The sequence below is a fragment of the Acartia tonsa genome, chromosome 6 (assembly GCF_053477335.1).
Source record: "Acartia tonsa isolate MP-2025a chromosome 6, ASM5347733v1, whole genome shotgun sequence".
In the NCBI taxonomy this organism is placed as follows: domain Eukaryota; kingdom Metazoa; phylum Arthropoda; class Copepoda; order Calanoida; family Acartiidae; genus Acartia; species Acartia tonsa.
The window spans coordinates 40,522,844-40,546,911 of record NC_137265.1 but is presented as its reverse complement, the minus strand read 5'-3'; the positions used below and the strand labels follow the sequence as shown (position 1 = coordinate 40,546,911).

At 32.4% G+C, this 24,068-nt stretch overlaps 2 protein-coding genes across 4 annotated transcripts in view; both read left to right on the top strand.

The window, feature by feature from the left end:
- Positions 1–14,004, top strand: part of LOC145322667 (small subunit processome component 20 homolog) — a 58,174-nt gene extending 44,170 nt beyond the window's left edge. The window contains exons 32-46 of the mRNA XM_080164861.1: positions 597–717; positions 1,896–2,020; positions 4,150–4,301; positions 5,431–5,551; positions 5,971–6,050; positions 6,389–6,474; positions 7,677–7,782; positions 8,393–8,541; positions 9,209–9,534; positions 10,084–10,145; positions 10,631–10,740; positions 10,979–11,043; positions 11,574–11,673; positions 13,034–13,185; positions 13,568–14,004. Of these exons, the coding sequence (XP_080020987.1) occupies positions 597–717; positions 1,896–2,020; positions 4,150–4,301; positions 5,431–5,551; positions 5,971–6,050; positions 6,389–6,474; positions 7,677–7,782; positions 8,393–8,541; positions 9,209–9,534; positions 10,084–10,145; positions 10,631–10,740; positions 10,979–11,043; positions 11,574–11,673; positions 13,034–13,185; positions 13,568–13,855 (2,043 nt within the window). The 3' untranslated portion in view covers positions 13,856–14,004. The remainder of the gene's footprint in view (positions 1–596; positions 718–1,895; positions 2,021–4,149; positions 4,302–5,430; positions 5,552–5,970; positions 6,051–6,388; positions 6,475–7,676; positions 7,783–8,392; positions 8,542–9,208; positions 9,535–10,083; positions 10,146–10,630; positions 10,741–10,978; positions 11,044–11,573; positions 11,674–13,033; positions 13,186–13,567) is intronic.
- LOC145322671 (uncharacterized) lies at positions 14–23,760 on the top strand. Of its 3 annotated transcripts, none has more exons than XR_013880781.1 (12): positions 14–55; positions 14,005–14,069; positions 14,919–14,983; positions 15,334–15,445; positions 16,696–16,800; positions 17,263–17,344; positions 18,195–18,374; positions 18,876–18,963; positions 20,767–20,882; positions 21,625–21,781; positions 22,640–23,313; positions 23,582–23,760. XR_013880781.1 is itself a non-coding variant. In XM_080164866.1 (11 exons), the coding sequence occupies exons 2-11, from the start codon at positions 14,020–14,022 to the stop codon at positions 23,080–23,082; spliced, it is 1,398 nt and encodes a 465-aa protein (XP_080020992.1). In that variant the 5' UTR covers positions 14–55; positions 14,005–14,019; the 3' UTR covers positions 23,083–23,760. The 3 variants fall into 3 exon arrangements, 1 of the variants encoding a protein (XP_080020992.1); XR_013880782.1 differs by having other exon boundaries at positions 23,559–23,760; XM_080164866.1 differs by having other exon boundaries at positions 22,640–23,760.
- The last annotated feature ends 308 nt before the right edge of the window (positions 23,761–24,068 follow it).

Below are 24,068 nucleotides of genomic sequence, written 5' to 3'. Positions count from 1 at the left end.
TATTTTTATAATTAAACGACCAAGCTAATATTGCTTGATTCACTTCTACAAGAGACAAAATGAATTGAAAATGATTGCTAAAATCGAAATATATCTTCATGTCTTAGAATAGTGTAAATTTTTTTAAAAATAGGTTGAAAAACATACTAACTTTAAAATATAATTAAGACAAAATTAATTCTAACAAGCTTGTCCTGAAAGCAGTAACATATTTGAGATCTCCATAATACACCAGTTTATACATCCAATAGACAAAAACGAGGAAAAATTTCCATCCTGATATATAGGTTTGGTGTGTCTTATATTTGCATATTGGCTTTGTTAGGTAGTCTTTGTAAATGTTTCTTGACTGAATAATATATATTATCCATTTATTGTTTCTTTGATTTTTTCGAGGCCTTTGATAGTCAGTTGATGGTTCTTCTTGTTAATCTAAAACAAGAAATCATTTTTGATGGCCTTTCAAACAGTGTGTTAGTACATATTTTGATTTATTTTATGCCTTTTAAAAATCTTAAGCTCTAGACAAAAAAAAACCTTGCTACTTTACACTATTAGGATTTGGTTAAATCTTCTATTACTGAAAATTGTTGTAGGAAATTTTGAGGCACATAGCGATGGGAGTTCTAGATAATCCAAGTTTAGATCCAATGATGACAGTCCTGTTTATTTACGCTCTTCTTACAGATAACCTGAATTTAGTCAGTGAAAATACAGGTATTTATCATTAGTAGTGGCTTCGCCCCTGGCCCCTATGGGCTTTGCCCCAGGAGGTAATGAAAGTTCTCATAGAATTGTTCTTAAAATTATCATGCAAAGTTTGAAAACATAGGACAATTATAACATATGTATTATGTAAATTAACCAGGAATGAGGGATAGGAAACGTAGGAAAATATTATTTCAGGCCTATATCAAGCCTAGGCCTAAAAAACAGTTATGGGAAGGTGCATTAGTTCGTTATCAACACTAATGAAATAGCTGTGTGTGTGTGTGTGTAGATAAAGAATAGAATAAAGTTCAGGTAGCTAGGCTAAAGTAAAATTAGAACTTTTTATAAACGAATATGTTAATAGCTTTTTTAAAATCACGTTATGATGTTTTTTTTGTCTTCCAAAATTTTTTATCTTTTACTCTAGTAATTTGAATTTTTCCGAAAGCTATCATTGGGTTTGCCTCAGACAAATTTTGTTTGTATTTTTATTAAAGAGTAAAAATTTTATTTGAAAATATTATCTTATCATTGCTTATTGAAATTCTAAATAAATAAATAAATTTAGTACAAGTAAATTAGCATTTGGGTAACATTTTTCTTGTTCCATGAATAATATTTTTGTACTTTTTATCATATAATAGTACTGAGACGTTTCAATCAATTCCGTATAAAGTTTTAAAATTTAAAATACAACATTTTATTTTATAAATTACCAAATGGATAATTCGTAGCTACCTACTTTCCAAAAATAATCACTCTATTTTTTTTATATATGGTATTTTTTTAATGTAAAACTCTTGGCAGATTTGATAATTAAGTTGATGTGATCGAACACCTTTTCTTATTATTTCCTATTTTTATTTAGAAGCAGACAAGATAAATTTGTTTCATTGCCGCGTTTTATTATATTCTCATCCGCAAATTTGTGATTGGTTGATACAAAACAGGCCGATGCATATTGGTTTAGAGCGATAGCTACTTGGGAGCGACCGCCAGTGACGACATTTAATTAGGAATCGGTAAAAGTTGCAATATCCCTTAGAATCTAGGCCGGGACCTAATTAATGGCCAGGTTTCCTATCCCTTATCCCTGAAATTAACGAAAAGAGCTAACCATTGTGGACATACGAATGGACACTAATAATAAAATAGCGTCTTTTAATATGACTGTTTTTTCACAGATATAAACAAATTGAAGCAAAAGCCAAAGCAGATAGAGTCTACGACCTTTATACTGGTGCCAGAGCCAAGACGCGGCGGCAACTTGGCCAAGAATACAGCTGCTTCTTCCAAACACGTCCTTCAGGTATCACGATAATCGATATATTATTATTATTTGGATGTTGCACCAGATTTTGATGTACTCTAATAAAGTGAAACTCACATCGAGCTAAAGTAACCAAATCACCCAAACTACCCCTTCTACAATATCCCCTCTCATTTAGTGAATGAACGAACTGACCAATAAATGATGTTCAAGTTAGCAACCTAAATTGACGATAATTTTCCCTCTGTCATCATATCCATGTATAATTATCCTATATCCATTATGACGATTCACATGACTTTAAATTTCTAGCAATGCTTTCGATTTTAGATGGCTACATGGGGACTCGGGGAGGTCGTACTGTAACTTATAATTATTTTAATATTTATAATCTAATCACGGTTGGACCCTCAGATGTGAAAACTTTATTTTAGTGTTTGGCCAAAATGACTTAGCAATTGTATCTGTAAGTACGTCTAATAACACCCTTTGCTATTTTTAAAATCCTAGAAAAATTTTTTTGCAAGAAAATTGCATAAATTCGCAACCTTTTTTAGAACCACTACATAACTCGATTTTTAAAACTTTTTATATAAAATCCTTTTTACAAAAAATATCAATAATTACTTAAAATTAAACCTGAAAGAAAAAAAATCTCATTACACGTGTTAATTTGCATGTTTTAGGTCTTTTTTTGAGGAAAGTATAACTTCCACATTTTTGACAATAATTATATTTTTTTAACATTTCAAAGTAAAATATGATAAAACTTAAACGATTTTTCTTGAATTATCAGTTGAAAATTTCATCAAACATGCAATTTAAGTGATGAAAATTTAATAAAATCATTTTTTGAATGTTTAGAATTACCAATTTTCTACATTATAACAAAATGTTAACAAAATTTAAAAACATTTTAACATATAACTTCAAAAATTAATAACATTTTATAAAAAGATGTTTCAAAAAATAAATCATTAAAAGGTATTAAAATGCATTTGAAATTACTTAAAATTAAAACGAGAACATCTTTTTACACTGTATTCTGTGTAAAAGAGTTTAAATAACATGATTAGTGAATGAAATATTTCCTAAACTCATTAAGCCTTTTTGTGACTATATTAAAAATGATTTATTTTGTTTTATATTGTTTTTTTATTCAAATATTTGACAAAATTTTCCCTACGTCAATAAAATAAAGTCAGTTTTTTACTGTTTCCAGGTTTTTCTTTATAATTATAACAATTAAATATAATATAAATCTTCATTATCTTTTATTTGAATTATCATACACATTAAAATGTAAAGTATAAGCTAGAATAGCACTTTTTTCAACGAATATTTTAATGACATTATATCAAAATAATTCCTCTTAAATATCACACAACATATGATTGGGAAGTATAGCATTAGCCATTTCTTGGAGGTATAATATTTACAAAAATACCATTAATTCTGTTTTTATCAGAAGTTAAAAAAATTGAACAATTCTAAAACAATGGTTGGCTGTCTAGATATTGAGTACACTAAGACTACGGCTCTGTTCTATTGAAATAACGTTGCAAAAAGAGGGGTTCTGAAAGTAATCTACCTATTTTTTTTAAAAGAACCAACAAGTACTGTCAGTATCTTTTTTCTTGTAATCTAGCAGACAATCAAATCATAACACAATTTTCATGATAAAATATTCAGGTTTCTACTTCACATTTTAAAAAATATACTGATCAATAAAATGTTCAAAATTTTACTTTGTACTAATTGAAAAAATATGTTGTAATTCTTATTTTAAAGTTACATTTTTATCCCTGACAAAATCATAGACGACTTTTAAAGGCATCTTATCTAAACTTTTTGAAGAAAAACTTAAAAACGTTAATTAAGTATGAAAACTATTTTCTTCGATTTTTCTGAAGTTATTATCGCATTCTATGGGTTTTTTTATTATCATTTACTTATATCGAAAGTGCCAAACATTGTACCCCAACTTATTCATTTAATAAAAAACCAACCGTGTGATATAAATGCTGATAATCGAGTCGTAGGTACTCACAAAAATATAATGAAATAGAACAAATATATTTATCACTAATTCTAGGAAATTGCAATTTGTTTCATGGAACTAGACTAGCCCTATCAACGATGAATCTTTAAATTTTTGTGCTTTACAGGAATTTGGGTTGAATCTGTTGTATTTCTTGTTCAAGCGTGGCCAACTAATTGCAGATAACGCCGAGCACTGTACACGCATCAACCCATTCTTTGCCGTACTCCTGGATTACACCAGTTCTTCACACCCGTCCATTATTGCAGTCAGTCTCAGGTGAGTCCTCTAGAAATAAGGCATTATTTGACCTCATCATAGCATCTGATAAGATGTATATTATGAGGTTCATAAAAGATAACATCCCTTTAGAAGAAAAACCGGATCTACTGCAGTTCACGGTAAAATATTGCTGGTAACGAATATTGCTGAAAATCTATGAATTTTAAAGGCTGCTAGCTGCCAAACGGCTGAACGTACAGATCATACCCGCACACCATTTTAAGCGGTATAAGAAGGCCTACAAATAATCTGGAATAGCCAAGATCAAATGATGCACAGGGAAAGATTCACTGAAGTAAAAACGCGTAAAATAGGCTTTTTTCGCGCATTTCTCTGCACTGCGAGATAATTATGCATTATTGATTTATGGCTATTCCAGATTATTTGTAGGCCTTCTTATGCCGCTTCAAACAGTGTGTGGGCATGATCTGTACGTTCAGCCGTTTGGCAGCTAGCAGCCTTTTAAATTCATAAATTTTCAGCAATATTCGTTACCAGCAATATTTTACCGTGAACTGCAGTAGATCCGAAAAACCTAGCGTCTAAAGCCCATGAATTTTATGGGATAAGACAATGGACGATAAAATTATGTACATCCCAAAAAATGATAAAGAAAATAACCCCTTTACAGGCTTATGTAGCTGATAAAAAAAGATTAAACACTTTTAGTAAAATCCAATCAAAAAGTCCTAAAAGTTCTTTCAAACTAAAATGGATAAGAATACGGGTTTATAAAAGTGTTGGGACTAGTATAACTAACGGTACAATTTCCCCTGCTAAAACCGAAGGCACAAAGATTATGAAAAATTACCTTTTTTCTTTTTTATTTACTCAGTTAATCTCATATCTTATCATAGTTTATAAATTTACATTAAAGAAAATGAAGGTTTTCAATAAATAAGAGCAGTGGATTTATTATTAATTAGATCTTACATCAGATTATCATATACACTTTAAGAAAGTGAATCTTGTAGCTGGCTAAAATAACGGCCGTCCATCCACCTCATTAACTCTTTTCTTTTTCCTCCTATCTAACTGACCAATAAGTGATGTCCATGTAAGCAACCAAAATTGACGACAATTTTTCCCCTGTCAAAATATCCATTTAAAAAACTGTTTTTTCTAGGTGTATGTCGTTTATGGTGAAGATGCCTTTGGAGTGTATTACCGAATCCAATATTCTGGAGCTGTCCAGCAAAGTTTTCATCCTGTTGAAGAAATATGGAGGCGGAACTGATTGTCAGGGATAGATAGTTACTTTGAAATAATATTTTTTTTAAATTGAAAATTTGTGCGAATTCAGCGCTGCTATCACAGTTAAAAATCTATTAATGCTGTGCTCTAAAAGTCATCTTTGTTCTTGTTTATCTATGATTAAATCGAGGGATCTAAAGGGATGAGAATTATTTCTATTCCCTATCCTGATGTACAAAATTACCCCTCTGTAGAATAAAATTATTGTTTTAAAACTTATGGAAACTCAACTTAATAAACTAACCAATCAAAATTCAATAAAAGTCCCCAAAGTTGGTAAGCCAACGAATAAGAAAACGTTTTAATAAAACTTTGAGGACTAGTGTAATAAACAGCCCATAATTGTCCTTGTTAGTCTATGGTTAAATGATGATTAAAAATGAATTGAAAGTATTTATCTATCCTCTAGGGAGATAACCTTGAAGTTGTGGTTGTGGCCAACAAGTTGTTGGCTGCACTAATTAGAAATGGCAATCTCTCTAAACTTAAGGAAATTCTAAAATTTAACACATTGTTTTATATCATATTGTATAAAACAGCAAGGTTTTTTAGTAGCGAAGCTACTCTTCAATTTGAAATGCCCGTCTGTCCGTATGTCTTAGTTTGGGGGAAACGTGATTTTCTCGGCTCCTATTAAAGATAAAAGGCAGAAATTTTTTTGACAACATTCCCATTATTAAGGAGCACAATTAACTATAAAACATCAATTGGACCGTTTTTTTGCAGGTTTAAGGCTACTTTTGTATTTTTCACATTTGTCTTCATATCTTTGGTGTTTATGATCCGATTTTCAATGTGATGAAATTTAAAATTTCTGTAATTACACAGGACGCTGAACTGAAGAGTGTGTTTGAATATGTTCTCTTTGATGTGATGGACCCTACTAAAGCAGCCACCGCTTTCGGACTTCTGCAGGAACATATATAAATAAAAAGAATATTATTATTAAAAAGACAAAGGGGGGGGGGGGGAAGTTCTGACACATTTGCGTAAACCTGGTGTATAGGCTTTATCTTTGGACTGAGAAGATAGGTTATTAGGGATAAAATCATTCTTATATGATGAATTTCCCCCAGATTTAAGATTTTTTGGATAGGCCTCCAGGTTCCGGAGCTCAAGGCCTCCAGGTGGTCTCTGTACAGGTAAAAATTAAAAATAAGATTTTTTTTTGAAGAGTTAGAGGTTAACTTATAAAACAAAATATGCTTCTTTTTTATTGTTATTCACATATATGAAGAAAAAACATACATATTTTGTCTCATAAGCTGACATCGAACTCTTAAAAAAAAAAAAAATTTTCATTTTTACCTCTACAGAGACCACCTGGAGGCCTGGAGCTCCGGAACCTGGAGGCCTATCCAAAAAATCTTAAATCTGGGGGAAATTCATCATATAAGAATGATTTTATCCCTAATAACCTATCCTCTCAGTCAAAAGATAAAGCCTATATATTAGGTTTACGCAAATGTGTCAGAACTCCCCCCCCCCCCCCCCTTATTCTTTATAATCTAGTGCTTTAATAATAACTCCCAACAGTTTGAAGTATGCACGAACGAGAGAAAGTGATTTTAAGAACATTTCAGCAGCGAGTATTATATGAAAATACTAGGTGTATGCTTAATATAGTTATATCGACTAAAAAAATTAAGTTACACAATGGTTTTATATATAAAATAATCATTTTTTGAAATATCGTCAAATGTTTTGTTGAGTTTAAGCTGTAGTTTCAACAGTTTACAGCATTTGATGATGTTGCGCCAAAAATGGAAAACATTTCAATGTTTTTTTCATATTACACCATGGTTAAACTTAATTTGTGTAGTTTCAAATCACTTTGATATATTGTATATGTTTAAATTAATGACCTTTTAAATGGCATTTGATATCTATTAATACGTGTAACAACTTAAAAAAAATACACATAATTTTAGCTTTGGTTAATTTAATGGGCTGTCTTTTTTTTCTAATAATGGCTTTATTATCAAGATAAGCAATCGGACAAAAAACTGCGCATTAACCTGTTATGATTTAATACCAATTAATGGATTGTTCATCTAGTCTTTGAATATTTATTTTCTTACCCTTATTTATTTATTAATATTATTGTATGTGTGCAGGCAATTCTGTCAAGAAAGATTGTCCACGAGGACCTGCATAATCTTATGATGAAACTAGCAGAGTTGGCTATCACATCAAACCTCGAGCATATTAGAAATAGCTGCAGGTACCAAAGTCGGGGGGTTTCCTTCAAAGTGCCCAGTTGAGTACATAGCCCCTTTCCCCTGATTTTCAAATAAATTGTAAATGAGGTAAATGTAAATTGTAAATGGGGTCGATTTTTGTATTTTTTACTATTTTGAGTGATATTAAACACTTCGAAGCCCCGCAATGTTAGGTATAAAAAAAGCCCCTCCTCGCCCCTACCCTATATGAAAATTAAATTTATATTTAAGAATAAGGGGGGATAGGTTCAGTGCCCGCTAAACACCTTGAGGAAAATCACCGGAAAATCTTTATATCAGCGCAGATGCTATGTAAGTTAAAGTTGTTGGCAGGTCTATTTTTCTGGAAATACATATTATTAGATTGCTGATTTTTATTTCATTCAGTAATCAGTATACAACTATTATGTTTGTCGTTCCGTTGGTTTTTTATGAAGGTTTCGTGATTTTTAATCCTCTATTCTTATGTCCTTTTTCTTTCATTTTCTGCCTCTCATTTTTATGACCATTGGACATTTGCTCTTTAAATTACTTTGTCTGTTTGACTATTTCTATCCATCTTTTTTATGTGCTTCGTTATTTATGGATGTTGTCATCCTTGTTTCTGTTTAGAGCAGTTGTTTTGAATTATCTGAAAAATTACGAGCTGAAGGAGAAGATGAACCAGGTTATGGATTTTCTGGTGGCACAACTGGATTATGAGGTTGAGGTTGGCCGCTTGGCTGCTACCGATATCCTTACCTTGGCCTTCAGGGAAGTCGGTAAGAAAGTATATAAAATAAAGCGCAGCTACTCTATAACTAGCATCTTGTCTATTAATAACTCTCATTTAAGAGAGAAACCAAACCTCCTCTCACAATTTTAATTGTAAAGAAACCTTTTTGGCGGGTTAATTTTATTTTCAAGGGTTAATTTCTCCAAAAACATACCTTTCCAGGACCTATTGAAGTTTCATTGTAAAGGACAACCATATCGGTTCAGCGCGGCGGCTTGGTGAATTTCTTTGCTATACATATATTCACACAAACACAGACAAACTGTTACTTTTATATGAGGTTTATCAACTTCAATATAGCTAAAAGATGAAGTCATCTAGGATTATATTTATATCAACTATATATTTATTTACACTACTCTATTTTTTGACTGATTAAATGCAACAAGAGGAATTCCCCTGGGAGGGATGGGACATTGGGCTGTTTGTTACACTAGTCCCCAAAGTTTTATAATAACTTATTTCACTGCACTGGTTTGCTTAGCAACTTTGGGGACTTTTATTGAATTTTGAGTGTCCAAACGTTTCAACCACGAACTGTTATCTACAGATGGGGCAATTTTGCATATTATCATTGGGGATATAAATTGATATATCGGCCATTGTCTTATCACTTTAGATTCCTGAGATTTATCCTAACAATATTGTTTCAGGTGCAGCACTGGAAGAAAGTGCTGAGTATCTCTTCATCTCAATGTCCCCATATCTTAGCAACACTGATTCAGACACAACTAGAGCCGCCATAAATAAGACCCTAGGTGCTCTTCTGAAAGCTGTTAAGAAAGAGAAAGCTATCATGTTGTTGGACAACACCCTAACCTGGTTTTCAGCCGATAGCCTGCCACAAAACTTGCTTGCCTGCAAGCTGCTGGCTGTATTTATCGATGCGTTGGAAGTGGAGTTTATTAAGACAAAATTAAAGATGATTGTGTCGAAGTTGATGGAATTTCTAAAAAGCTCAGATAATGTTGTTATCCAGGTAATTTTAATGCTTTTTTGTGAATCTTTTCTTAATACCTATTTGCCCCACCTTAATTTCAATTTTTTTTATAAAGAAACAATTTTTGGAGGGGGGGGGCATGTTTAAGGGAAGACTTTTCTTAGGAGGGTGGTGGTACACTCCCCCAAATTAGTTATAAACCTTTTCAGGTCAAGAAGAACCATATTGGTTCAGCGGTAAGCAAAATCCTTCGGTGGTACAAACAGACAAACTCTTAGACATCCTGTTACTTTTGATCACTTAGACATCATATTACTTTTGATCATTTAGACATCCTGTTACTTTTGATTATATAATTATTAAAAGATCTTATGTAGTCCATCTGTCAGATTCTCTCAGTTGCTATTAAAGATACAGGCTTGATTTTTTACTGTTAGATTCGTCTATGGCGCATATTTAAGCATTTTATAACATTTCAAGTGAGTAGGTACTTGATTATTGGTTAATTAGATGCTGCGCTGCAATGGAAGGTACAAAACTGTTTTGTTTTATAATAATTTTCATGAAATTAACAATTTTGATTTTCAGGTTTTGACATTAGTTCAGAAGATTGTGAGAAATGACCCTTCAAACTTTATTTTTAAAAACAGGTAAAAATTATTTTGTTCCTTTAGTCTAAACTCATTTTCATCAGAGGTTAATCCCGAAATGGGTGTAGAATATATATTATACGTGGACTGGGGGAAATTTTGGTCAATGTAGGTAACTATTTCCCCTGTCATTTATTGGTCAATTCGCTCTTCCAGTAGGAGGGGAGGGGAGGGGACAAAGGCATGGCTGGAGGGATCGTTAATTTTAGCCCTGTATAGGTTTCACTTTATTAGAGTACAAGATAATTTGGTGTAAGATCCAAGTAATGATAAATCCATTTATCTACAACACAAAGAAGTATGACTTATGTCCGTCCGTCCCTTAAGATCTTGATAGTTTTAAGCTATTTTGTTTTGGGGTATAAAGTGAAACATTATTTGTTTGTCTGTCTTCACGTCCGTTCGTCCCTCAAGATCTAGAAATAGTTTCGTAATTATTACAACTATCCCTGGCTTTTAACATCATTTTTTCATATTTTTATTAGTGCTAACCTGGATAACCTGAAGACCTGTCTGCTTCATGGACACGCCCTTGTCCGTCTCATCACCGCCCAGCTGTTTGGCAGCTATCTGGCTCAGACAGTCAAATTCCCAGGAACGGCCAATATATATATTTAGAACTCAAAAAGTTGTTTTTTAAAAAATCAAAGATTTTTACTTGAAATAGATTTGGTGTATCTTGACGTTAAAGGTTTAAAAGCTACCTTGCACGAATAGAAATTTAAATAATGTCAAATAAATAGTTGTAGGGTGTTACAAAAAGCTGTTAATTCTTTAAAATTTCTATCTTCATATACCTGTTTTTTACATATTTATATATTCGGTTGGTTTAGCGCTAGAATCCTGGCTTAACTCTCCTGGTATCCTTCGTTCTTTGATTCTTGATACTTTTGAACAGGTAACATTATGGGAACACAGAATTTTGTAAGGCTTTTAGATAGTCTGTTTTAATCAGGAACAAGGGACACAGTGATTCTGACAAACAATTATAAGTGAAAATTTCTTAGCAACCCACTTCCTTCTTTTATCCCATTCTTACGCACTTCCCTTCAGTTGCAGAATAAAACAATTTCGGCATTTTCAAATTGAATTAATTTGCTGAATCACGTCCCCTGGTTAGGACTAATATTAGATTTCAATATGAATAAGGAAATATGCATAAAAAAAAATAATACTTTTTCCCCCGAGACATTTTACAACAATGATTACAACGCTAAAATTAGGCCCGGCAGTTGATTTAATTAGGTTCAATGTGAAACTGTGAAGAAACGGTAATCTACCAATAAACTAAATAAATATCCCGAAACCAAATTATTAAAAAAAAGATTAATATTGTAATATTAGTCGAAAGGGTACCCAAAGTTTTTAATCAAGCGCGTTGTTATAAAACTTGGGTACAAATATAATTTACAGTGCAATGTATTTTAGCTGGCTCTTGTGACCGAAGTAACCTCGGAGATGGGTGTGCAAGTTATCAAAAATTTGGTGGCACTTACCAAGCTGGTGAAACCAGGAGACGCACAATCAGGTACAATCTTTTCAGATGACAGACACTCAGCAGACTGATGATGTACGCAAATATTTTTTTGTAAATAGATTAGGTTTCTGTTTAAGTTAAATAAACTAAAAAATTAAGTTCCACCATGGTTTTACATAAAAAATACTTTGAAATTTTAAGCACTTTTTGACAAAATATCATCAAATATTTTTAAAGTGTAAAATAAAATGACACTGCAAAACATTATCAAATGCTGTAAAATTTACAATTTACCACCCCTTTTGCAAAAGAGGACTATCCACGAACCAGAGCAAGTGATTCTAAGCATCTTATTAATATACTAGGTTTATGTTAAATATTTGCTTTATCGACTAAAAAGTTAGGTTTTACCATGGTTTTATATGAAAAAAACTTTGAAATGTAAAGCAATTTTTAAAGCAATATCATCAAATGCTTTGTGGAGTTAAAAGGACAAAATAAAATAACACTGCAGAAAAGCATCAAATGTTGTAAATTGCAAAAGTACATTATTTAAACTGTTTACAAGTTACCAACCCTTTTTTTCTAAATATACATTTTTAATCTTAATAATTTATTTGGTGTCAAAGCTTTTAAACAACAGTTTGAACTCATCAAAACATTCGATGATATTGCTCCAAACAATGCTTAACATTTCAAAGTTTTTTTCATATAAAACCATGGTGAAACCTAACTTTTTAGTCGATAAAGTAAATATTAAACATAAACCTAGTATATTTACTAAAAAAATACTGGGTCAATGCTGGAAGATGCTTAGAATCACTTGCTCTTGTTCGTGGATAGTTCTCTTTACATCGGAAAGTATACTTTTGTGTCAAAGCATTTGGAGATTTGTAATTTTAGCTAGTTACCCATGCATTTTAAATTTTTTTGTCAAAACCATGGTAGACCTTAACTTTTTATATTCATTTAGCCCTAGGGGTGTAAATTCTACATGGGATCCCCAGCTCAGAGGGGGAAAAAATTTTAAAAAAAGGTGGTTGGAGGGGGAAAAAAATGTAAAAATTAAGAAAACTTAAAACATTTTTTCCATTTCTACCCCCCCCCCCCCCTCCTTGGTGAAAAAAAAAACTAAAAAAATGTGTGGTAGGAGGGATAAAATAAATAAAATATAGAGTTATTTAAATATTTTTCCATTTTCCCCCCTACATGGCGAGAAAAAATTAAGAAAATTGTAGCCGGGGAAAAAAATAAATCTTGTGCAGAATATACACCCCTGGCCCTATATGAAAGAAACTTAATATATCAACCCAAAAAATGCCTAACCTTACTTTTTTCGTACATGTCATCTTTTTTCTGAGATGGGAGTTGTTTGAGATGACTCCTCTTTTTATGTAAATTTTGTTTTCAGAGGAGGAACTGTCCTTCGAGTATGTAGTGAAGAAATCCATCAGATATGCCAACCATGAGTTGACACATCAGGCATATGATTATACCAAGAGAACCCTCGTCTTCAACTACATTGCTGCGGTGGTCATGCAAACTGACAAGGAACACATACAGGTAGGATTCTGGGATCTCAAGGGATAAGACAATGGCAAATAAATTGATGTACTCAATGACGATACACAAAACTAGCCCTTCTTTAGATTTCAATCAGTGGTTGAATGAACCGTTGGAAGTTGTTAGCCAACGTATACGAAAACGTTATCATAAAACTAAGGGGACTAGTGTAATAGTCGATTATTATTTAGCGGCTACGCCCCTAGTGGCCTTTTACTGAAAAATCCTGTATCGTATTACAGACAATTTACGACGCGGAATATTAAAATAAAAATCACAAAATTGATACTAGTCATAATAATTTTTCATTTTAATCTTTTAATATCCGTGAACACTGACTAATACTATAATACAGTGCGTTAACTAACTATTCTCCATTTAGGGAATACTTGGGATAATATTAACCCCATTGTATCGCGAGGCCTCCAGGCACACAAGAAAAGAGATCAAACCTCACGCGCAGGAGGTGATGGACCTCATCAAGTCCAAGTTTCCTGAGGATGAAGTGTTCAACAAGGCACTGATGGAGGTCCAACTGGCCGCACTGCGCAACAGAGACGAGAGAAAGGAGAAGTTGAAACATCAACTAATTGAATATCCGGAACGGGCCGCCAAGAGAAAGATCGCTAAAAATGAAAATAGAAATTTAAAAAGAAGAAAGAATTTTTGAAATTTGAATTTTGTCAAATATTTTTTTAATGGAGCTGTGAAAATTTTCATTATTTTGTTATTAATTGTTGAAATATACGGCATAATGAAATATCATTATGTAATTACACGGGTACCTGACATTTTTTAATATATTGCATTTTTTACAGATACATTTTTTTCACAATGGGAGAGTTACTGGTTTGTGACTTATGCGGCTGCGATGGTAAATACAGGTAGCGTAATATTACAGGGATGTATATTCTTAATTGAATCACCTGCCAAAGGGGGGGGGGGGGGTTAAAAAAATTCCCCTCTTAAGGGAAAAAAAACTAAAAAGATATGGGGGAAAAATGAAGAGTACTTCATCTTTTCCTCCTAATTTTGGGAAAAACAAGGGAGTTGGGGATTAATATTTTAGCCGCCGAGGAATCTTGTGTAGAAGATATAACACCCCTGTGATCTCCAAGCTCTTAATTGGAACACTTGAAACACAGTGCACGATCATTAATTTTGTTGATTTCACTTAGCGAAAATAAATAAATTGATAAAACATTAGAAATAGCGATGATTTAAGATTTTTTACGTATTTCAATTGAACTTTCATGTTTATGTCAACGATATATTATTTTTTTTTAGTAGCGAAGGTACCTACTCCATAATTTGAAATGTCCGTCTGAAACGTTTTTTCTCGGCTCCTTTTTAAGATAGACGCCTGAAATTTTTAGGGTTTAAATAAGTTCACATTTTCACCAAATTTTACTAATATTCGTCAATTGCGTGGGGTGCTAGATCGATTCCTAGATTTTCGAGTTTTCATGATATTCTAGACTTCTATTCAAGATATACGACTGAAAAAAATTCAGGGATTTAAAGGTTTCGTGATTAATTTTAATGTTTATTTTTTATGACACTTTATTTCCGATATCATTATCCATCCATAATTTTTTAGCTTCGCTACTTATGGATGGTGTCATCCTTGGTTAATGTTATCTTGATAGCATGTTTCTTTTAGTTTAGTTCAATTTGGAAGAGGGTGTGAAGCGCCAAATATTTAATCAAACTAAACTTTTGATATATTGCAGATGTCCTAGATGTGATACCAGGTCCTGTTCCTTGCCTTGTGTACAGCAACATAAACAAATATCAGGCAGGAGAATTTTTAGTAGCATGGCTACTCTATAATTCACTTAGCCATTTCATCCCTAATGATACAGGGGAAATGTAATTTTCTCGGCTTCTTTTAAAGATAGATGGCTGAATTTTTGCTTGGAATTTCCCAGTATATACTATATATTTATATACTGCTCGCAATGCTATTAAAATATATTAATTCACATATAAAACATTCATATTTTTTTAAAAAATTTCCAATTTGTTAGGTATTAAAAGAAATTGTTAGAAAATAAAAAATGTTTTTTGTGAGGATCTGAGAAGCTTCACTATATAGGAAAACCATATCGGTCCAGGCGGTTAAAATTGATAAAACTTTTTATTTAGGATGTGATGGAATGCGAAAAAAGATAAAATATGTGCCATTAAAAAAGTTTACAGAACTCGATTTGGTTCAAGATTTTAAAATTCTCGAATCTGTCTCCGCTACTTTGGACAAGTAAGATTATTATATAACAAGTTAACAACAATCAGGAATATAAAGGGATATTACAATGTGTAATATAAAGGGGGGGGGGGGGGTTAATGCAACCATCTCGTAATAAGTGAGCAAATGGCACCTAAAATTCGAATTTCCATCTGAAATTTTGCATGAGTAATCCTTGGTAGATCTATTTTCCCTAAATCGAACAAAAAGTTGAAAGTAACGGCTGGCGGCTCAGCCGTTTTGCCATTTTTTTGTATTTATATAGTGGAAATTAGTCACGAAACCTATCTCCACATAATACTCTTTGCCACTCCAAAACACTATCAAACGGTTCTAGACGGTAGCTCTGTTGGTACTAGAAGTTTTAAAAATGGTTATTGCTATCATTTAACATGAATTAAACCAAAAATATGTTTAAAAGATGATTCCTACGTAATTGATCATGGATTTACCCTGAAAATAGGCAAAAAACGGCTAAACGGCTGAGCCGCCAGCCGTTACTTTTCCAACTTTTTGTTTAATTTAGGGAAAATAGACCTACCAAGGATTACTCATGCAAAAGTTCAGATCGAAATTCGAATTCTAAGTGCCATTTGCTTACTAATTACGAGATGGTTGTATGAACCCCCCCCCCCCTTTATGTACATTTTACATCCCCAGTGATTATACACAAAATTACCCCAACTGTAGATAACAATTAGTGGTTAAAACGTTTGGGCACTCCACGTAATGAACCAACAAATCGAAATTCAATGAAGTCCCCAAAGTTGTTAAGCCGACGAATAACATAACATAATTATAAAACTTTGAGGACTAATAGTCAAATGTCCTCAAACAACAATGCTTTTCATCCTACATTTAGGGTTTTTCCGCCTGTAGCATGTAAGAATCGTTCTATAGGCTTCAAACTTTGCGCCATGATTCTTGAAACAGATGCATTCAATTTAACAAGCGTAGCAACCTTTTTCCTAAAAAGACTCCTTTGTTAAACATGTTTTAAGAGTTGAATTGAGTAGAACAGTAGTTAACAGTAGTACAGTATTGCTCAGATTCTGATTGATTGGCGCTGAATTTGAACAGGTTCTGAAAGTCGTGTATCGTATCAAATTAAAGAGTTTATTTATAACTTGCTTTTGTTGTCCTATGCCTTCGCTCCATCATCGCCAACAAAGCTTAAATTAATTCTATTATTTTCATTCTAATATCCGCGGAAAACTGTCTATAATACGTTGTAATAAAATTCAATGATTTGTTTATTTTAGATGTCAGAGAGATAAACTGAAAAGGTCAACAAATCAACATGTAGATGGTATTATGGCCCCAAAAATGCCATTCAAACGGAGAAAATTAGAATATGAAGCAGCAAGGTTAGATTTTAAGTTAAGGTTACCCAGGGATCTAAAGAGATAAGACAATCGCCGATAAATGTACATCCGCAATGATAATACACAAAATTACCTATTCTGTTGATTACAAATAGAGAGGTTGAAACGTTTGGTCATTTAACTTAAGGAACCAACCAACCAAAATTCAATAAAAGTTAATAAGCTAACGAATAAAAAAAACTTTTTACACATTTTGAGACTAATGTAATAAACAGCCCATTGTCTCCTTCCTCCCGTAAGAAAAAAAAAGAAAACAATTTTTAAAAATCTAGGGCTAATTGGAAATTTGTTTAAAAACCTATTTTGGGCATTGTGCTTTGCTTATAAGTTAAAAGGATTTTTTTACTTCTCTAATAATAATTGTATATTTTTTCTTTTTATGAGGAAACATTATATGATAGAATCTTTTTTAAAATCACAGCAAAACTATGATATTTTTTTCAGGCGAGGTGTACATTTAAAGTTTTTGCCGCCACATTTTGTTCGTAGGAAGCTCAACAAGTCTTGTTTTCAACCTAAAGAGAAGGTAAGACTAGGAATCCTTTTCAAATTAAAGAATATTCTTAAAAATAAAATACTTGCTTTTCTTCTTTTAAGGCCCGTACTTGTATACGTCTGTAATGGTTAGCTCTAAAAGTTAATTAAAGGAATAACAGAATCAAATTCAATTTAGAGAGTTTACCACTCTACAGGGGTGTATATTCTACACAAGATTTATTGTTTTCCCCGGCTAACATTTTTTTTTTCCCCTCCTAGTTTTTTCTAGCAAGGAAGGGGATAAAATGGAAAAATATTTTTAGAACTCTTTTTTTTTTTTACATTTTTTCCCCCCAACCACATATTTTCTAAAACCCCCCTCCCCCCTCAGCCGGGTCAAATTTGAAAATATACACTCCTGCCACTCTACTATCATTATCATTAAGTCCAGATGTTTATTTCAAACATGATAATTTTCTATCTTATTTTTTTTAAAAACCCAATCGTCTGTTGCCCTTGTTTTATACTTTCCTTAAAAATCTTTTTTAGATTATTGGATGAAACTGTTTTATCAATTTCTTTTTATGCCTTTTGAAAAAAATGGCATCTAGTGTTAACTTCTTCCACCAATTCAAAAAAAATCAATGCTTTCTCGTCGTTTATAAATATGTTTTTTGGGGACTTCTGAAATGATGGTCCCCAAAATGTGTGTCTGTTTAGCTATAATAGGGCTAAAAGAATTGTTAGTATTTATTAATATTGGGGTGATTTTAGAGGGCAATATAATTTCTACATGTTTAAGGTTTGTATCTGTTTACAAAAAAAGGACAGAAATCTTTTTTATATTTAAAAAAGGCATCAGTGTTCATGAAAACTATTTTTTATATATCATCATCCAGGTTTTGAAATGGGACGTTGAGTTGAAGCTGCCCCATGCAAACTCCACCCTTAAGCTTGACTGTGTACCTGACACCACCAAACTCTGGAAGCTGGTGGCGCCGCTCATGGAACCTGGAGTCAGCCAGGATGTCCTGGGATATACTGCTCCAGACCTACAACTTGACGAGCACCAGTTACAGGTAGTCCATTAAAAGAATCTGGATCTTTCTAACAAAACTTACTGAGAAACAGGGACACTGAATTATTGGTCCAGGACAATGGGAAATCAATGCAAACTCAATGGTCTTTAAACCCTGCTTGACCCAGAAAATTTTTAGCAAAGACAAATTTTTTATTTCAAGACAATCTTAATTAACAGTTTATTTATCCTATTATATAAAGTAGTCAATTTTTGTCTGTAGCGAAGGATCTCACTAACCGCTGAAACGATATGGTTCTTATTTACAGTATAGCTTCTGTTAGGCCCAGGGAAGGTTTTTAACTATTTGTTACACTGCACTGTATCTCCACCAGCACAAGAGGAATTGCCTGCCAATAGTAAAAATAAAGCCTCCCCCTAAAAAAAAACCTTTTACTTTTTAAAACTGAGAAAGGGAAGGGTCAACTTCTACCACCCCTCCATTACCTCAAGTGTCCCTAGAGGCCTCGAGGAGTATTAAAGGGAACTCTTTTTTTTTCAGGAATATGAAAGTATGGGGTACGGAGGCATTATTATTTATCTCAGAACTGAAACTATTTCTAACAGGCAAAGACAGCACCAAAATCATGGTAATTACTTATTTTAAGCCTGATTTAATGTTTTATATTATAATTTAACAAAAGGGATGATAGTTAATTTGCAGGGGTGTATATTTTCAAATTTGACCCTGCTGAGGGGGGTGGGAAATAAAAAATATGTGGTTGGGGGGGAAAAATGTAAAAGGGATAGTTTCACGAAGTGCATTTAAAAAAAAAATAGTGAACTGTAAGTTTTTTCTATTTTTAATAACGTAGTAGTGCATAATATAAAGTTATTGATTAAAATTAAGAGATTTTACCAGGGATTTTCCTTAAAAAATGAGTTTTTTATTTTCAACTTCGTTGCGTGTTATATATGGCAAAAACTTTTTTGTCATAAATACAACTTTAGATAGCATTTACTAGTTAATAGAACTTTAAACTTTTTATACAACAAAATACACATAACAACAAAGAATGACCAATAAAATATTCAGTATGGTACTTAGAGTAGTGATCTTTTTATATGTCTTAGTAGGTAGAATATATTAGGCATTTGATAGATATGATTGTGATAAAGAATTTTAACATTGACCTGACCAAACTTTTTTTATTTGACAATATCTAAAGAGTTAGTGATTTGCAACATAAATTACATGAGAATGGTCTTTTTATATATATTATATATATGTTGTATGGTTAGTTGGTATTTCCGCGTGAGATAATGTGTATATTGTAAGTAAACCGGACGGTTTTCTTTATTTTTTTTAAAAAGAATCTATAGAAAACCTGTCCTATAGTGAACCGGACGTTATTTTTTATGTTTTTTAAGTAACTTGTCCCAAGGGGAACCCCTGTTCAATTTTTTTATAACTCTTGTGAAATATGTGGAAAAAGATAATCTAAAATTGGTGTTTTGGCTATACATATTTGAAAAAAAAATTGACCATTCTTATGTAATTTATGTGGCAAATCTCTTTAACTTTTTTCGATATTGTCAAATAAAAAAAGTTTGGTCTGGTCAATGGTAAAAATTCTTCAAAATATAATCATATTTATCCAATGCCTAATATATTCTACTAAGACATATAAAAGTTCACTACTCTAAGTACCTTAACTCTTTAAATACACTTCATAGAACTAACCCTTTGAGATAACTGAAAGCATTTTTCTCACCTTTTTGATGAAAAAAACGAAAAGAATATGTGGGAGGGGGGATAAAATGAATAGAATAAAGACTAGTTTTGAAAATATTTTTCTTTTTTATTTCCTTCCTTGCTGGAAAAAACTAGGAGGGGAAAAAAATAAAAAATATGCAGCAGGGGGAAAAAAAGAATCTTGTGCGGAATATACACCCCTGTTAATTTGTTAACACAAAAATAGTGTGATGTGCTTTACATATCATTTGATCTTGGGTGTGTAAATATTCCTTTATATTCCTTTTTTCTCCTCCCTTTGGGATATTTTAAAGAAATTCAAAATTAAGATATACCTAATCTATTCAGATTCACCTATTTTTACTACATACAAAAGGAAAAAAAATGGATTTGGTAGGGGAGGATAAATATTCAACTTGGTTGGAAAATAAAACTCTTCATTTGATTATAATTGTTTTTAAATCGAACTTAACAAAACATTTGGTGATATTTAACGATAATATTTTGCTCATAAAATTGTTTCTAATTTTCATCAGAATATTGAAATGAAATAATAAAACAGGAACAGGAAACTAGGGTTGGGCCGGATATCCGGTCATTTTCAATATTCGGCTGGATACCGGATATAAAAACTATCCGGTAATATGATATCCGGCTGATTTTTGGCGCCGGATATCCGGTTATCATATGCTTTCAGATGATGGAGAGGGGAAAGATTCAACAAGGATAAACAAATACACAGAGCTGGATATGAAGCGATCACTGAGGTATAATCTCAGAGGACATGCCTTGGTTGAGCATCCTTGTCTAGAGGTAAGGTTATAGGAGCTAAGCTTCTCTGTTAAGAGAAAATAGATCTTAACAGGATGAACACAAGAGCTGTGATTCAGTAATTAATTTTATTCAAAATTGAGGAAAATTTAGTTTTTTGTGGTATAATGTTGGCGTAAAAATTGTTTTGTGCTGTAATAAAGGGAATTGGGTAAAGGGGGGGATGGATGTTAGGAAATTTTCACTTAGAATTGTTTGTCAGAATCCTGGTCTCTTGTCCCTAAATGAACATTGAACAACATCTTCTTGAGAAAGCTATTTTTTATTAGAAAAAAGGGAGCGAAAATATACCGAAAACCCTTAAAAGTTCTATACATGATTTTTTAGCCTAAGAGAAGTTTCTAAGAATGCCAAACACTTTGTGTTATGGAAATACTGAATAATCCTCCTTCTAAACTAATGGAAATCAGACCTTTAACGTTTAATGTAATAAAAGCTATTTGAAATATTTAAAAGAAAAAGAGTATCTAAGGTTTTGAAAGTTAGAAATTACAAAAAGTAGATTAAAAAAAGGTGAAAAAGGAAACTTGTATCCATGTACGCAGTTGATATCAAATTGTTAGCTTTAAAACTAGGGTACATTTTAATAAAATAATAATCAAGCTTGATTCCAGATTCAGAAATAATATAATATTAAGAAGGTGGAATTTTCTTTATCCTTTAAGATCCCTGACAAATATTTTACAGGTAGACACAACTATAAAAAATAAAAACAAATATTTAGGTTGTGAACAAGGATGAAGCTTGTAACTACAGAGACCAGGGCTACGTAGAGCTAATGCCTCCTCCCACCACAAATAATAATAATAAAGATGAAGAGGATAACAGCCAGGATATGGAGGAAAATAATGTTGATATGGATGACATTGAAGATGAAGAAGGTTTGTTCTCCATATTTTATTGATTAATCCTTATATAAAAGTAACAGGATCTCTGTCTGTCTGTACCGAAGGATCTTGCTAACCGCTGAACTGATATTGTTCTCCTTTACAGGGTAGATTCTCAAAGGTCTTGGGACTACTTTAGGGGAGGGTACCACCGCCCTCCCAAGAGAAAAAGTATTGAATAAAGTTTTACAGTAAATTACACAGTAGATGACAAATGTTTTAATTTTGAATTTTAAATTGTCGCTAATAAGAATTAATCCCGTGTTTTCATCTTAAGATTATTTTACTTTAATACATTTTTAAAAGCGAAGCTTTTCTATAATTAGGGTCGGTCACAGAGAGTTAGCCTTTTCGTTAATTTAAACAGGTTAGAATTGTCCTATCGATTCCAAACTTTGCATGATGATTCCTGTAGTAGTTAGGTATAATTTAGAAAGCGTAGCAAGCAACTCTATAATCAATACCAGAATGTCCGTACGTCCATTTGAAACATGTCGATTTTCAACTTTTTTGACAACAAATTTTTGTATGTTAAAATTATCCGATTCTTCTGATTTTTTAAAAACTGATTCCTATTACAACAAGGTACAAATGTTATACGCAAAGTATATCTATAAACAAGTCCCAAAAATGTAAGTATGTCCTTAAACAGTATTATCTATTTATGCAGTTTTGCAACAAATTTACTTACAATATTGTTTGTACTGATGCATTAATATTCTGCTAATTCAGTTCTTACAATCTACAAATGTTAATGTTCGTTTGTCCTTCCATATCAGAGCTTCGCTTTTATGGATGTTGTCATCCTTGTTTTATAAAAATTAAGAGCATTAGAATTGTTTTTTTTTTCAGAGATAATTTCTACCGAAGCGGATGCTTACAAGAAGTACTACGATTTCTATTTCAACTATTACAGTAAAAAATACACAACCGCCGAGGAAAACAAACCATCAGAATCAACCAATACATCATTTACAGAGAGCACAGTACCCTCCCTACCAAGTGCAATGTCGCAACTAGCATCCAAGTTGTCGTCAATTGTGTCGCAAGAGCAACGAAATCAATTTGTCGACAACACCTCCCCAAAGTCCAACATTGTCAGAGCTGAGATTCCACCAGGGGTGGACAAATTCCAAAATTTAAACGAAAAAAATGCAGAAAACGCGCGACAAATTGCAGATGAAATTCGGGAAAGTGTGAAGGAGGAATCCGCGAAACAAGTATCCCTTACAACAACAATGACTAATGGGGTTCTTCCCGGTTTAGGATGCTATTCTGATAGTGACTCGGAATAATTTGGCTGGTTTTTTCGCAATAATTTTTTTACCAATGTTATATCTTGAAGGAAAAGTTAATAAAAGTAATCTTCTTTTTTGATAATCTATGTACTTTCTTTGCTTTTCTTTGTTATAATAAATGATTGATTCATACTGAACGATACTTTAAACCCAGGGAGAAAAGGATAGTGGAATGTTATATGATTTATATACCAACAAATGCAGAGGAATTCGGAGCATTCTCTTGAAGTATCTTGTTAATCACTGAACCCCCACCCCCTTTTTATATCAATTGGAAATTATAAAGGGAGGGTAGTTTTTAGTGTGTTTGTCTACACTTTAAGACAGGACAAGTTAAGTTGGGCACAGGTAAGCCCCACAGGGTTAGGACAATGCAGGAAAAGGCGCCTAAGGGGTGAGGCACATGAAGAAAACAATACACCCCCCCCCCTCACATCATATTTAATTTAACAATAAAATAGGGTTTGTTTCAGGTCTTAATAGTAAGCACTTTGAGGGAATGCACCCAAAATTTAATTTGTTGAAATTTATTTTTTCTGTTCTGCTATCCATAAATCCCTGGATCTATGGAATGAAAAATTGTTGCCTTGTGCAATATTCCTGCACTTAAATTTCAATTTATTTTTATTTCTATACATGTACTTGCATTTTTTTGAATAAAATTGTATCACAAAACCTGTACTTTTATAAGCAATGCCATTTGAAATTACCGAAAATTGAATATTTTAGCCGATGGGAAGTGGGTAAAAAAGGAACCAATAAGGGAAGAGGATCAAGAGGAAATTTTCTCATAGAGTTGTTTGTCTAATTCACATCCCCCTGGGTCTATTAAAGAAAGGGCTTGAGACCCACCTCAAATTTATAGGGTGGTTATTACCACCTCACCATCTTCAAAATGTAAAAGCTCTTGTGGTCTAATCATGAAGAAAAAGCCAGAAAAACATTGAAAATTTTACCTAAAACACAATTTATGTGAAAATCAG